Source organism: Hyla sarda, chromosome 2 (genome assembly GCF_029499605.1).
Source record: "Hyla sarda isolate aHylSar1 chromosome 2, aHylSar1.hap1, whole genome shotgun sequence".
Classification (NCBI taxonomy): domain Eukaryota; kingdom Metazoa; phylum Chordata; class Amphibia; order Anura; family Hylidae; genus Hyla; species Hyla sarda.
Window position 1 is genome coordinate 260554424 of NC_079190.1, and position 17056 is coordinate 260571479.

The 17056-nt window shown below is 42.8% G+C and overlaps 1 protein-coding gene across 1 annotated transcript in view; it reads right to left on the reverse strand.

The window, feature by feature from the left end:
• CLIC4 (chloride intracellular channel 4) overlaps nucleotides 1-17056 on the reverse strand; it is a 53331-nt gene that overhangs the window by 11987 nt on the left and 24288 nt on the right. The window contains exon 2 of the mRNA XM_056557056.1: nucleotides 8936-9045. Coding sequence (XP_056413031.1) covers nucleotides 8936-9045 — 110 coding nt within the window. The remainder of the gene's footprint in view (nucleotides 1-8935; nucleotides 9046-17056) is intronic.

Below are 17056 nucleotides of genomic sequence, written 5' to 3' on the forward strand. Positions count from 1 at the left end.
CCTACAGTCAATCATAGACTTCTATGGAAGTTCTATGGAATAAATAATGGAAGTTAAAAATAGAAGCTTAAAAACAATCAAGATTCTTTTTAGGTCATATTATGCAGCACTCCTTCCAGAAAAGGAGAAGAGCACTAATCTAATAACTCTGTCCACCTAAGTGTTTATTGACTCCATTAACCGGACGTTTACCAGCGTCTGAACTGACGTCACGCCAAATATTCACGTGTTTTTTTTTTTTTTACAGTGTCCTATCCTGTCTGTACTCAAACTTCAAGAGTTTAATTCCGGTATTTTATAAGCGGTTACTTTATATTGATGGAAACTTGAATGGACACATCACTTAAAAAAACAACAACTTTTTGTCCTAGAGAACTATTTGAAGATTAGGATTAGCATGTTTTTTTGTTTGTTTTTTTAATTCGCACATGACAAGTTGAAAATATGATCTCTTGGTCTGCACTTTTAACAATGAGGGCCAGAATGACAGAAAAAAAGATTAACCTCTTAAGGACCAATGACGTTGTGGAACGTCATGGCACCCTGGGCTTTAAGGACCAATGACGTTCCACAACGTCATGGCTTTTTCCGGTCCCTGCCGCTCGCCGGGCAGAGATCGGAACGGCATGCCTGCTGAAATCCTTCAGCAGGCATGCCGTGCAAATGCCGAGGGGGGTCCCGGGACCCCCGCATGTCGGCGATCGCCGGAGATCGCTTGCGAAATCACGCAAGCGATCTTCGGTGATTCGGGTCATTCGGGTCACTTGTGACCCGATGACCCGGTAATAAATGGTGATCGGCGGTGTACAATTCACCGCCAATCACCTACCGTTGCTGGGGAGCGGTGACAATTCTGTCACCGCCCCAGCAACGCTGCTATTGGCCGGCGATCGTCCGGCCAATAGCAGAGCGGCAGAGGAGGGGTTAACGGCTCCTTCCCGCTGCTGGACCCGCTGTTTTCATTCAGTCAGCGGGTGCAGCAGTGAGAAGAAGACGTTGATCCACCCTCGGAGCAGGAGCCCCCTCAGGAGCCTTAGATTAGGGAAAGCTGAGTGCAGGGACAGGTAGGAGTCTAATAGGAGTCTAAAAGTTATATAAAAGTAAAAAAAAGGGAAAAAAAGTAAAAAAAAAAAAAAAGTACCCCCCCCCTCTGACCCCCTAATAGGTCCCCAGGGTCCTATTATGGTCTGATCCCTGACCCCGGGACCTATTAGGGGTTCGGGAGCTGCGTGTGCCCTCCCCTTTTTTTTTGGCCACAGCTTTTTTTATTTTTTATTTTTTTTTATAAAAAAAAAAATCCCCCCCTGACCCCCTAATAGGTCCCCCAGGGTCCTATTAGGGTCTGATCCTTTACCCCGGGTCCTATTAGGGGTTCAGGGAGCTGCGTTTGCCACCCCTTTTTTTTTGTCCGCAGCTTTTTTTTTTCTTTTCTTTTACTGTTGTACACTTTTTACACCAAGCACCACAGTACATACTTCACCGCCCCCCCCCCCCCCCCGCCACCCCCCCCCCCCGCCACTGCCCCCCCCGTCACCGTAGAATAAAGGCGATGGCCCGACGGACATTTTCGGCAGCGGAGGCTTTGGCTTTTTTAGCCTCCGACTCCGAATCTGTCAGTGAGGACGATGAAGATCCTACATTTTTGTGTTCTTCATCGTCCTCCTCATCATCCAGTAGTGATGATGAGTCCCCTGTACGGCGGCGGAGACGCCGCCAGGCGAGGCCACGCACCCCCCATGAGAGTGACCCAGTGGCCGACACTAGTACGAGTGGCAATGCCGCTCGTAATAGGAGTCCGGCCCCCCAGATAAGTGCACCGGAGCCCCCTTCCGATGACCCTGTCTGGAGCCCCCCAGTGGGTTATCAGCCACGGATTCCTGAGTTTATTGGCGACTCAGGAATCCGGATTGACACGGCTGGGTTCACTGATCTGGATTTTTTTAAGTTTTTTTTCAGTGACAGCCTGGTCAATCTAATGGTGGAGCAAACAAACTTGTACGCCCAGCAGTTCATTGCCCACCACCCAGATTCGCTTTTGGCCAGGCCCAATGAATGGCGCGCCATTGATGCAGCGGAAATGAGGACATTTTGGGGCCTCTCGCTGCATATGGGCCTGGTCAAAAAACCAAGTGCTCGTCAGTACTGGAGCGGGGACATCCTCTACCAGACCCCACTTTACAGTATGGCGATGACACGGAGGCGGTTCGAGGCCATTCGGAAATGCCTGCATTATGCAGATAATGCGGCATGTCCACCCCGAGGTGATCCCGCCCATGACCGGCTTTACAAAGTGAGGCCGGTCATCGATCACTTTGGGGCCAAATTTTTGGAGGCCTACATACCCCTCAGGGACCTCTCGGTAGATGAGTCTCTCATCAGTTTTAAGGGGAGACTCATCTTCCGCCAGTATATTCCTTCAAAGCGGGCGCGGTATGGCGTGAAGCTCTATAAACTTTGTGAGAGTACCTCCGGGTACACTTGCAAGTTTAGAGTATATGAGGGACGAGATTCCCGTATTGAACCCCCAGATTGTTCCCCCACTCTGGGTGTTAGCGGGAAAATCGTTTGGGACCTTATGCACCCATTGCTGGATAAGGGTTACCACGTGTACGTGGACAACTTTTATACCAGCATCCCTCTCTTCACATCCCTTTCCGCCAGATCCACGTCCGCTTGTGGGACCGTGCGGAAAAACCAGAGAGGCCTCCCTCTAAATTTGGTCCAGACGCCTATCCCCAAGGGTGAGTCCCGTGCCCTGACCCATGATAACCTGTTGTTGGTGAAGTATAAGGATAAGAGGGATGTCCTTATACTCACCACTATTCATGGGAACGGCAGCACCCCTGTCCCTGTGCGAGGTACCGTGGGACCGGTCCTCAAGCCCGATTGTATTCTGGACTACAATCGGTATATGGGGGGAGTTGATCTCTCAGATCAAGTCCTCAAGCCATACAACGCCATGCGGAAAACACGGGCATGGTACAAAAAAGTTGCGGTCTACTTGGTACAGGTTGCCATGTACAACGCTTTTGTACTATCCCAGTACGCTGGCAACACAGGGACATTCCTTCAGTACCAAGAAGAAGTCCTAAGGTTCCTGATCTTTGCTGACCGGGAAAGATCAGGCCGGACTTCCCAAGGGTCTGGAGTTATAGGCGCCAGGATCGTCCCAGGCCAGCACTTTCCAGGTGAGGTCCCCCACAGTGGAAAGAAGGGACGATCCCAGAAAAGATGCAGAGTGTGTTACAGGAGGGGGATTCGGAGGGACACCAGGTACCAATGTGACACTTGCCCAGATAATCCCGGCCTCTGCATAGGCTGCTTCAGGGAGTATCACACTTCCATGGAGCCCTAAATTTTCCCTTTTTATTAGAATTTTCCATAATTTCACCAATGTACCAAGTCCAGAGTACATTCCAAAATATAACCCCCATAAATCACTAAATTGCCCAAAAAAACCTGAAAAAAAAAAAAACCTGATAAGACCTCTGGGGGTGTTTTTTCAAAAATGGGTCATAGGTCACTGAGTCACTCTCATCGGGGACTTTTTATGTTGCCTGAAATGTGCAGCGCTCTCTCTCCACCTGAGCGGGTGCGCATTTTAGGCAACAGGTTAGGGACGGCCACACACATTACATTCCCAGAATGATGATTCAGAGCATAGGGTTTGGGGCGGGCATATTTTTTTTTAGTTTTGGCTGTGCTCTGGGTCATCATTCTGGGAACTTATCCTGTTTTATTATGTTTTATAATTTTCTTGCCCACTGTATCCCATATTACGGGCCTCTGTACCCCACCTGTCTAACCCAGTTACGGCCCGTTGTCCCCCATAGTGTTCCCCTATTTTAGGGCTCAGTGCTCGCCCCATTAGCGCTCCTTGAGGGGGGGTCCCACATCCTGGCTCCATATCAGGCTCAAGGTCCCTGACTGCACTCCCACTCAAGCAAGACCTGCTGTGCACCCGCCAAGCCAAAATCATCAAAAAATAAGGTATGTCCTTACTCCAAAGAAATGTATTTACAAATTGTGGGGGGTCTTTTCTGCTATTAACCCTTGTAAAAATGTAAAATTTGTGGGGAAACACATTTTAGTGAAAAAAATATATATATTTTTTACATATGCAAAAGTTGTGAAACCCCTGTGGGGTATTAAGGTTCACTTTACCCCTTGTTACGTTCCCCAAGGGGTCTAGTTTCCAAAATATAATGCCATGTGTTTTTTTTTTTGCTGTCCTGGCACCATATGGGCTTCCTAAATGCGGCATGCCCCCAGAGCAAAATTTGCTTCCAAAAAGCCAAATGTGACTACTCCTCTTCTGAGACCTGTAGTGCGCCAGCAGAGCACTTTTCACCCCCACATGGGGTGTTTTCTGAATCGGGAGAAATTGGGCTTCAAATTTTGTGGGGTATTTTCTGCTTTAACCCTTTGTAAAAATGAAAAATTTTTGGGAAACCAAGCATTTTCGTAAATTATTATTATTTTTTTTTACATATGCAAAAGTCGTGAAACCCCTGTGGGGTATTAAGGTTCACTTTACCCCTTGTTACGTTCCCCAAGGGGTATAGTTTCCAAAATGGTATGCCATGTGTGGGTTTTTTGCTGTCCTGGCACCATATGGGCTTCCTAAATGCGGCATGCCCCCAGAGCAAAATTTGCTTCCAAAAAGCCAAATGTGACTACTCCTCTTCTGAGACCTGTAGTGCGCCAGCAGAGCACTTTTCACCCCCACATGGGGTGTTTTCTGAATCGGGAGAAATTGGGCTTCCAATTTTGGGGGGTATTTTCTGCTTTAACCCTTTGTAAAAATGTAAAATTTTTGGGAAACCAAGCATTTTCGTAAATTATTATTTTTTTTTTTTACATATGCAAAAGTCGTGAAACCCCTGTGGGGTATTAAGGTTCACTTTACCCCTTGTTACGTTCCCCAAGGGGTCTAGTTTCCAAAATATAATGCCATGTGGGGGGTTTTTGCTGTCCTGGCACCATATGGGCTTCCTAAATGCGGCATGCCCCCAGAGCAAAATTTGCTTCCAAAAAGCCAAATGTGACTACTCCTCTTCTGAGACCTGTAGTGCGCCAGCAGAGCACTTTTCACCCCCACATGGGGTGTTTTCTGAATCGGGAGAAATTGGGCTTCAAATTTTGGGGGGTATTTTCTGCTTTAACCCTTTGTAAAAATGTAAAATTTTTGGGAAACCAAGCATTTTCGTAATTTTTTTATTTTTTTTTGTTACATATGCAAAAGTTGTGAAACCGCTGTGGGGTATTAAGGTTCACCTTACCCCTTGTTACGTTCCCCAAGGGGTCTAGTTTCCAAAATATAATGCCATGTGTTTTTTTTTTTGCTGTCCTGGCACCATATGGGCTTCCTAAACGCGGCATGCCCCCAGAGCAAAATTTGCTTCCAAAAAGCCAAATGTGACTACTCCTCTTCTGAGACCTGTAGTGCGCCAGCAGAGCACTTTTCACCCCCACATGGGGTGTTTTCTGAATCGGGAGAAATTGGGCTTCAAATTTTGGGGGGTATTTTCTGCTTTAACCCTTTGTAAAAATGTAAAATTTTTAGGAAAACAAGCATTTTATATAAAATTATAATTTTTTTTTTACATTTGCAAAAGTCATGAAACACCTGTGGGGTATTAAGGCTCACTTATTTCCTTGTTACGTTCCTCGAGGGGTCTAGTTTCCAAAATGGTATGCCATGTGTTTTTTTTTTGCTTTTTTGGCACCCTAGGGGCTTCCTAAAGGTGACATGCCCCCCAAAAACCATTTCAGGAAAATGTTCTCTCCAAAATCCCCTTGTCGCTCCTTCCCTTCTGAGCCCTCTACTGCGCCCACTGAACACTTTACACAGACATATGAGGTATGTGCTTACTCGAGAGAAATTGGGCTAAAAATACCACTAAAAATGTTCTCCTTTTACTCCTTGCAAATATTCAAAAATTGGGTCTACAAGAACATGCGAATGTAAAAAATGAAGATTTAGAATTTTCTCCTTCACTTTGCTGCTATTCCTGTGAAACACCAAAAGGGTTAAAACACTTACTGAATGTCACTTTGAATACTTTGAGGGGTGCAGTTTTTATAATGGGGTCATTTATGGGGTATTTCTAATATGAAGACCCTTCAAATCCACTTCAAAACTGAACTGGTCACTGAAAAATAGTGAGTTTGAAAATTTTGTGAAAAATTTGAAAATTGCTGCTGAACTTTGAAGCCCTCTGGTGTCTTCCAAAAGTAAAAACTCATACATTTTATGATGCAAACATAAAGTAGACATATTGTATATGTGATCCAAAAATTTTTTTATTTTGAATATCCATTTTCCTTACAAGCAGAGAGCTTCAAAGTTAGAAAAATGCTAAATTTTCATTTTTTTCATCAAATTTTGGGATTTTTCACCATGAAAGGATGCAAGTTACCACAAAATTTTACTACTATGTTAAAGTGGAATATGTCACGAAAAAACAATCTCGGAATCAGAATGATAAGTAAAAGCATCCCAGAGTTATTAATGCTTAAAGTGACAGTGGTCAGATGTGCAAAAAACGCTCTGGTCCTAAGGTGTAAAATGGCCTGGTCCTTAAGGGGTTAAATGATAAACTTTCTGCAATGCAGGCATGCAACCATCTTCTAAATAGTAGAAATTCCACCACGTATCTGGTCTTCACTTTTACCCAAAAGAAAACTATTACATAATCCTAACAGGCATCTCCCAGAATCCTTAGCAGGGTCTGCAAAGAACAAGAGGCCATGTGTAAAGCTGTGATCTGACAGAAGAATTCAGCACAGGCAGTATGAAGTGTACTCATTCACCCTCTGTCCATCTCATTTTCAGCTTAACATTTAACAAGATTTCCTGTTTCTACGCCTCTATTTTTAGAGCCAACTTTATGTTCTTTTACACTAAGCAATGGCTGTCAAGTACAGTTCAGCTATTTGCCTAATAAAAAAATAAAAAATAAAATGGAAACTTAGAAATAATAGGTTACTTGTGGACACAAGTAAAAAAAAATTTTTAAATTAAATATAAAATCTTGTCAGCTCTACTGACTTTTTGTAAATACTTGTATTGCCCAAATAATAACCATCTGGAGCATCTTTTCTTGGATCTGTTATTATTATTAAAAATGTATTCATAATCTGACACCTTGGCTTTATCCTACCCTTCTCTAAGGGGTGTGCAACTACACAGTCGGCAGGCTTCATTAAATTGAATCAAAATTTTGAATAAAAAAAAAAAAAAAAAAAAAAAAAAAAAAAAGGGTATTGGGACATCTCTTCATCTCCCAACCCCCCCCCCCCCCCCCCCTCCAACAAGTGGTAACACACAGGTGTCAATTTATAATTGTCTTGTAAGAACTAACAGCAGATGCTTCAAAATTGTTATTTCATGACAAATGCATGCGTCTCCAGCAAGTTGACGCAATTGTTTATCTAGTTTTTAGGGGGTATTTCTATCTATAGTAAGCCCCCCCCCCCCCCCCCCACCCCCAACTTGTTTAAGTGACTCAGAAGGGCTACACCACTTGCGCAACTCTCATTAATATTATTGGGAGTTAAAGGGGTATTCTGGCTTAATACATCTTATTATCCCCTATCCAAAAGGATAGGGGATAAGATTTATGATCGCAGGGGTCCAGTCGCTGAGGACCCCCGCATTCTCTGTGCAGCATTCTCTGCCAGGCGCTGCCTCCGAGACAAGGACGTCACTGCCATGCCACTTGATGTCTATGGGAGGGGGCGTGACATCATGACCACGGCATCCTGAACAAAATGGCCCTGATTTACTATTCTAAACCAGACATGTTTTGTTGGTTTGTCTGCGCCAGAATGTGCCAGAACTGAAAAAACCTGACTAACTCTCCATTTACTGAGAAAACCCGAAAAAGGGGTATGACCTTCAGGGGAAAGAAGGAGTGGTCACCAAAATGGGGGTGTAACCCTGACATTTTCACACACACAAAAAAAAAAAAAACATATTTACTAATGTTTGCACAGAAAATGTGGTGGGAAAACTCAACAGATCAGAGGATGTGTTAAAAAAGAGCAAAACGTATGGAAAAGTGCATAATGTAGGGAAACCTTAGTAAATACCTTCAAAAAAAATTGTAGGGAATTAAAACCCACAAAAGAAACCCACTCACTGGCCCTGATTTACTATCGTAAATCAGAACTGTGTTGTTGGGTTGTGCGCCAGAAGTTGGCACATTGTGCTACAAATTGTGTCTGCACCAGAATTTTTGTAAAAACCTAACTCCATTTTACTCAGGAAACCCAAAAAGGGTGTGTGACCTATGGCAAATTGGTCACAATATTTTCAAAAAATCCCAACATTTTTACTAATGTTTCCACAGAAAATGATGGTGGTGAATTTGAGCTCTGGAAAACCCGACAGCTCAGAGCAGTTAAAATAAGAAAAAATAAATAAATAAATAAATAAATAAATAAAAAGGCAAAATGTAGGGAAAAGTGCAAGACGTAGGGAAACATTAGTAAATACCATGGACAAATACTTGTGGGGAAACAAAACCCACAAAGAAAACTACACTCCACTCTTAGTAAGTCATGGCCATTATGTTCCCAGCAATAGGGAGCACGATGAAGACGCTGGGCCAGTAAGTTCACGTAACCTCTGGCACCTCTACCAGAACCTTATGAAGTTGGTGGAAAGCAGACACATGACTTTCAGAATTTTCTAACCCAGCACTCAGACCTGAAAGTGTACAAAACTTTGATCTTCGGAACAATAAAAGAAATAACACACAAAACCAATAAACACTTAGGCACCTCCATACAGTCATTCTGCTTAACGTGATACGGTCAAAAAATTTGTTTTAGACACTTACAATGTAGGTTATCCAAAGCCCACAGAAAAAATATTCATGCCTACATTTTGTGTAAGGTTGCTTCACTTCAGAAAGATCTCCCTTACCTCTTTAAGTCAACTGTTGTCACATTGAACACGACTCCTTTCAGCCACAAGATCATAAAAAGTCTCTGCGAGAAAGGGCAATTCCCAATGCTCTCCCCATCGCTCCCAGCCTGGAAAACACCAATATATTCAGTTACCATAACATAGTACAAGTTTTAGCATTGCATTTAAAAAAAAAAGTGTACCTGTCACTTATAAAACTTTTTATATGTCCTAGAGACATGTCAAGAGTTTTGATCAGTGGGTGTCTGAGTGTTGAGACCTCAAACACTCAGGAGAACAAGCCAAAAGCTCCTCTCCCTGTTCTGTGTCACGTGACAGAGCTGGGAACAAACGTGTTGAGCACAGACTTCCCGTGGCGCATTCTTCTTATCAGGGGAGGTTTGCTAAAACAAGTCAATTTTTTTTCCCCCAAGTGACAGTGCCCATTTAAATAGTACAGATCACAATAATGCATTGCGGTTAGAGATTAGCAAAGTTACAATGATTTGATTCGTCACGAACTTCTCGGCTCGGCAGTTGCTGACTTTAGCCTGCATAAATTAGCTCAGCTTTCAGGTGCTCCGGTGGGCTGGGGACTCTCTCCTAGGACTGTATCCACCTTTTCCAGCCCAACAGAGCACCTGAAAGCTGAACTAATTTATGCAGGAAAAGTCAGCAACTGCCGCTGTCTGTTAGCTGATGACTGTGCTGTTAGCTGATGCACACTTCCTCTCCATCCGCTCCTGCTTTGAAGTACAGGGCTCGGTGCTGGAATCAATCAGTCAAGGCAGCGAGGAGTAGGGGAGAGAGGAGGCATGCATGCTACAGCTCAGCAACACCTTGGAGACTTGAGCTCTGAGCATGATATAGAGCAGACATGTTCCCTTTAACTTCATCTTTAAAAGGGTTAACCCAAAATTAAATCATCTCACCTATCCACGGGATAGGCAATCAATAATTCTGGTGAAGGTCTGACTGCTGGGACCCCCCACCAATTATGAAAACACAGGTCTCTTGGCCCCCTCTTTAAATAGGGCAGTAGCAAACATGTACACTGTAACTGGAGCCACAGTGTGAGTACATGACTGTTGCTTAAAGGGGTTCACATACTTTTTGCTTTTCCTGTGGATAGGTGATCAGTTGTAATATTTAGATAACCTGTTTAAAGGGGTACTCCGCTAGAAAACATTTTATTTTTAAATCAACTGGTGCCAGAAAGTTAAACAGATTTGTAAATTACTTCTATTTAAAAATCTTAATCCTTCCAGTACTTATCAGCTGCTGTTATGATCCACAGGAAGTTCTTTTCTTTTTAAATTTATTTTCTGTCTTGCCACAGTGCTCTCTGCTGACACCTCTGTCCATGTCAGGAACTGTCCAGAGTAGGAGCAAATTCTCATAGCAAACCTTGCCTGCGGAAAAGAAATTCAAAAAAGAAAAGAACTTTCTGCCGAGTGTACAGCAGCTGATAAGTACTGGAAGGATTAAGATTTTTAAACAGATGTAATTTACAAATCTGTTTAACTTTCTGGCGCCAGTTGATTTAAAACAAAATATTTTCCAGAGGAATACCCCTTTAAGGACCTCAAGAAGTATAATCTAACACACACACAGAAGACTACAGACACACAAAAAAAACTCTGCATGTTATGTGCATGAGAAAGAGCCTTGCCTCAATATAAAATCATTAGCTTTTACTAACAGTACATAAGGGTACACACAGTCATGGCCGTAAATGTTGGCAACTCTGAAATTTTTCAAAGAAATAACATATTTCTCACAGAAAAGGAATGCAGTAACACGTTTTGCTATACACGTTTATTCCCTTTGTGTGTATAGGAACTAAACCAAAAAAAGGGAAGGAAAAAAAAGCTAATTGGACATAATGTCACACCAAACTCCAAAAATGGGCTGGACAAAATTATTGGCACCCATAAAGGGGTACTCCGGTGGAAAACTTTTTTTTATGAACTGGCGCCAGAAAGTTAAACAGATTTGTAAAATTACTTCTATTAAAAAATCTTTACCCTTCCTGTAATTTTTAGCAGCTGTATGCTACAGAGGAAATTCTGTTCTTTTTGAATTTCTTTTTTGTCTTGTCCAGTGCTCTCTGCTGACACCTCTGTCAGTGTCAGGAACTTTCCAGAGCAGGAGAAAATCCCCATAGCAAACCTATGCTGCTCTGGACAGTTCTTGACACGGGCATCAGATGTCAGCAGAGAGCACTGGACAAGACAAAAAAGAAATTCAAAGAGAACAATTTCCTTGGCTGCTATAAAGTACAGGAAGGGTAAAAATTTTTTAATAGAAGTAATTTACAAATCTGTTTAACTTTCTGGCACCAGTTGACTTATAAAGACCTAAAATAAAATAAATAAATAAATAATATGTTTTCCACCGGAGTACCCCTTTAACTTAATACAGTAACCCCCCCGACCTACGATGGCCCCGACATATGATAAAATTGACATACGATGGCCTCTCAGAGGCTTAAGCTGCTGTCGGATAGCAGTTTAAGCATCCCGGGCAGGTTCGCTTACCTATTCCCGCTGCTCCGGGTCCACTTCGCGATCCTCCGGTGTCTTGCGCATCTTCTCCAGGGTCCGGGCCTTGCTTTCCGGCGTCGTTATTACGTCACTACGCACGCCGCGCAGCAGCGTAATAACGTCACCAGAAAGCGAGGCCCGGACCCTGCAGAAGATGCGCAAGACACCGGAGGATCACGAAGAAGACACCGGAGCAGCGGGACAGCAGCGGGAGCCCCTGGGACAGCATCGGGAGCGGTGAGGACCTGGTCCGGAGCGACAGGGACAGGTGAGTACAGCTTCCTATACTTTACATTGCACGGATCCCTCAACATACGATCGTTTCGACAAACGATGGGTCGTTTGGAACGAATTACCATTGTATGTTGAGGGACCACTATTTGGTTGCACACCCTTTGGAAAAAATAACTGAAATCAGTCGCTTCCTATAACCATCAATAAGCTTCTTACACCTCTCAGCTGGAATGTTGGACCACTCTTCCTTTGCAAACTACTCCACGTCTCTCTTATATGAAGGGCGCCTTTTCCCAACAGAAATTTTAAGATCTCAAAAGGCGTTCAATGGGATTTAGATCTGGACTCATTGCTGACCACTTTAGAACTCTCCAGCGCTTTGTTGCCATCCATTTCTGGGTGCTTTTTGATGTATGTTTAGGGTCCTTGTCCTGCTGGAAGACCCAAGACCTGACGCAAACCCAGCTTTCTGACACTGGGCTGTACAGTGTGACCCAAAATCCGTCGTAATCCTCAGATTTCATGATGCCTTTCACACATTCAAGGCACCCAGTGCCAGAGGCAGCAAAACAACCCCAGAACATCATTGAACCTCCACTATATTTCACTGTAGGTACTGTTCTTTTCTTTGTAGGCCTCATTCCGTTCTCAGTAAACAGTAGAATGATGTGCTTTACCAAAAAGCTCTATCTTGGTCTCATCTGTCCACAAGACGTTTTCCCAGAAGGATTTTGGCTTACTCAAGTTCATTTTGGCAAAATGTAGTCTTTTTTTTTTTTTTTTTTTTTTTTATGTCTGTCAGCAGTGGGGTCCTCCTGAGTCTCCTGCCATTGCGTTTCATTTAAATGTCGATGAATAGTTTGCGCTGACACTGATTCTCCCTGAGCCTGCAGGACAGCATGAATATCTTTGGAACTTGTTTGGAGCTGCTTATCCACCATTTGGACTATCCTGCGTTGACACCTTTAATCAATTTTTCTCTTCCGTCAACGTGCAGGGAGATTAGCTACAGTGTCATGGTTTGCAAACTTCTTGATAATGTTGCGCACTGTGGATAAAGGCAAATCTAGATCTCTGGAGATGGACTTGTAACCTTGAGAATGTTGATATTTTTCCACAATTTTTGTTCTCAAGTCCTCAGACAGTTCTCTTCTCCTCCTTCTGTTGTCCATGCTTAATGTGGCACACACAGACACACAATGCAAAGACTAAGTGAACTTCTCTCCTTTTTATCTGCTTTCCGGTGTGATTTTTATATTGCCCACACCTGATACTTGCCCCAGGTGAGTTTAAAGGAGCATCACATGCTTGAAACAATCTTATTTTTTTACACAATTTTGAAAGGGTGCCAATAATTTTGTCCAGACCATTTTTGGAGTTTGGTGTGATATTATGTCCAATTTGCTTTTTTTCATCCTTTTTTTGGTTTAGTTCCAATACACACAAAGGGAACAAACAAGTGTATAACAAAACATGTGTTACTGCAATCCTTTTCTGTGAGAAATACTTCATTTTCTAGAGAAATTTCAGGGGTGCCAACATTTACGGCAATGACTGTACTTATTCAGTGATACAAAAGTTGACCTGTTCATTAGTAAAGCATAGAAACCTAGAATAGTCACTTATGGTACTAATTGGGATAGACATATGGTGGGCGTAAGTCAACCATAGGCTTAATTTATTTATGCAATAGAGTTTGACGTGGCAACTCAGATGTATAGTATCCAAGATATAAACTTCTTTATTTCAAAGTATAAAACAGGTAACAATACAGGTGACATTGCAGTGAGAGACATATACAGAGGGTTATGGAGCAGTGGGTTCGGACAGCTGTTTCGTGCCCATAATGCACTTCGTCGGACAACCTCGTATGCCCTTACAGGTGCAATTTAAATGATTAAAAGAAAAGGAAAGAGAAACATGAAGGAGGTGCTCAAAAAATTACGTGAGTACCTTAAAAACATTTATCTCAAATTTCATTATTGCTGTAACTTCTGAGACGGCTGAGTCTCTATCAGCATATGCCACACAATAGGACCGCGAATTTTAACATTCTCTCCGCGCATTCTACACGATTTGGAGAAATTCACGGCTCATTGAAGCGCTGCAGTCCCCATCATTGAAGCCCACTATTACCGCTATCCATATGAGACGGCCGAGTCTCTAAGCGGCGATCTATCCTTCGGCTCTTCAGTACTGCAACTTTACTTAACATTGCTACTGTTTGCTCATAAACACTGCTAGTATACCAGACATTGCTACATTGTTACCATGCAATAATTGTTACATTGTTGCCAACGGATACCACTCATTGTACAAACCGCGCATTGAACAGTACAATTCTGCACTTTACATATTTGTTTCTATTCAAAAAACACGTGCACCACTATTTTATTCTTACAGGCTGGAATATTCACAGACGTGTGGCTTTTATATTGATTGTATTCTATTACATATTTTTATATTATAATGTATTCTATGCTATGCAATTTTATAATTTATTAAAATTGTATTTTGTGTCCCCGCGTGCATCACAGAGCACATTACATATTTTATACAATTAATTAATAAACGTCTATCCAGTATTCAAGATCCTGAGCCTCAATTTTCCTTTTAATATATATTTAATTGTTATAGTTATTCCACCTCATATTAAGGTGGTATAATGAGCACTGGCCACAACTAAAAATTACCCATGGGTATGGGTCTATTGAACCAATAGTTTTTCTGATCATGTCTTTTTGAGCTTTTTACCGATGCTTATTTTCCAAAAATCTGAAATTGTTTAATTTTTTCTTAATGTAATGAAGGGTTTAGATGTAGCTGAGGGTCCAATTTCTGGGTCATCCTGTAACAAACCAGTATGTATTTTTTTTTTTTTTTTTTTTAAGAATATCATTCAATCGGGGTATTTTTAAAAGAAAACTATTTATTTATTTTCCTTATTTTTATTGATATTTTTAGATTTAAATTAAATAGGTCTCACTTAATTCTGCTTTATCATACACATTAGAAATTACACTTTCAGGGTATCCTCGTGCTAACAACCTAGTTTTCCCCCCATTGGCTGCATATAATCTATAATAAAATAGCACACACACACACTTGGTTGTATACTTGTTCAATGACACACACTACAGCAATGCCTACATTAATCTAATCAACTCTCCAAGTGTCACTCAGGCTGTAAGGGTACAATGACCATTCAGATTGTGATACCCTGCCACAATGCGCTATTCTTAGTGCCTTCTGTTCCTTCTTATCTGCAGCACATTTGCATTGCTCCAAAACCTAATATAGCCAAGTGACCTGTTGGACCAACGGCTAAACTGTTCTACAGAGGCCTCCTAGACACCAGGTGTTCAGTGCCACGTGTATTACTGTTCAGTACTGGATGGGATTTACATGATTACTACATACATTATAGTCAAATAGAAACAGTTTCACAGCGCACACAAGGATTTGTGTTTTGCAGGCGGCTATGAAACTGGATGTACTATTTACTAAAGTGCCAAAATTAAACAGAAACCTGATGCTTCTGAAAGAGGCTTTTCTTAGTAGTTTTCATGCTGACACTTTCCAGATGTGGTTGATGTTCAAGGCTGGAAACTGTACTTACACTGTGTGTCGGTGTGCAGGGCCAAAACAATTAGAATATGACCATAGAAACTTTATGCCAATTGACAATCCATATACAGAAATCTTTAACATTGAAATAATGGTAATAAAATAAAGTATAGAGACTAGACTATTTAAAAAGCTACACCCCCATTTTACAGGCTCTTTTTGACATGTATGTTTCAAATGCATTTAGAGTACCGGTCAACAAATAAAACTTTTAATAAAGTGTTCCTTGTGTAATTAACAGAGACTTTCCCATTAACTTGCTTTTAAAGTTCTCAACATAAATATGTTTAAAATGTAATTTCAAAAAATGCCCACTAGGTGGCTCTGTTCTGTTCCCTGCCACAAATAAGTGAGAGTTTGGTCTCCTCCCAGCCTTGCAGGAGACGAAACTCAGGAAATGTTTCTCTGTACTGAGCTTGATTGACAGCTGCACAGAGCCTCACTGAAAGCTGCAAAGAGTCTCATTGAAACATGCACAGAGCCTGAGGTCTTCTATTAATCACAGCACTGCAACGAAGTGAGGGCAAAAGTTGTCCCCGAGCAGGCTTCAGTGATATCATTCCTGCTGGGAAACACCCACTTTCTCCTGCTGGGAGATTGCACTCTGAGCAAGAATTAAGTTAAGATACACAGCTTTTTAAAGCTCTGATTTTTTTTTATTTTTTTTTTTTTTTTAACCTCCCTAGCGGTACGATTCCGTCTGGAAATTTGTACCAAAAGCGGTACAATTTTTTGCATTGAAATTCCACATCTCCCCCCGTCACATTCCCCCTCCCTTGTCACATTTCCCCCCCCCCATATCACATTCCCCCCCCTGTCACATTCCCCCCCCTTGTTGCATTCTCCCCCCCCCCTGTCACATTCATCCCCCCTGTCACATTCTCCCCCTTGTTACACTCTCCCCCCGTCACATTCATCCCCCCTGTCACATTCCCCCCTTGTTACATTCTCCCCCCCCCCCTTGTTACCTTCTCCCCTCTCCATGTTACATTCCACTCCCCCCGTCACATCCCCCCTTTGTCACATTCCTCCCCCCTGTCACATCCCCCCCCCTTGTCACATTCCCCCCCCCCTTGTCACATTCTCCCCTGTGTCACATTCCCCCCTTGTTACATTCTCCCCTGTGTCACATTCCCCCCTTGTCACCTTGTCACCTTCTTGTCCTGCAGCAAATACATTAGGTTTGCCGGCAGATTTCAAACCTAGTGTATTTGCTGCAGAACAAGTCCTTTCCCCTTCAGCCAATCACAGGCTTTACACCACTGCGGCCTGTGATTGGCTGAAAAGGGAAAGGTCCTGTAAGATGAATAGAGCAGTGAACAGAGCGCACGGAGGGGAACGACATCTGCAGGGACCGGGACTAGGTGAGCAAAAGGTTTTTTTATTTTCTTCCTTCTTACTTTTACACTTAGTTCAGGGTTTTCTACCAGGGGGCCTCCAGCTGTTGTGAAACTACTGCTCCCAGCATGCCCGGACAGCCTTTGGCTGTCCGGGCATGCTGAGAGTTGTAGTTTTGCAACATCTGGAGGCCCCCTGGTAGGGAAACACTGACTTTTAGTATATGTCTTTACCTGCTCTGGCCGGCCCCCGCAACGGGAGCCAACCCGAGCAGATAATCACATATTTTCCCGGGGGCTGCATCACTACATCGCAAAAAGCAAAAATCGCGATTTGATTGCTTTTGCGATATACTGTGCAGCCCGCACAGCAACTCTGCAATTCTACCCCGAGC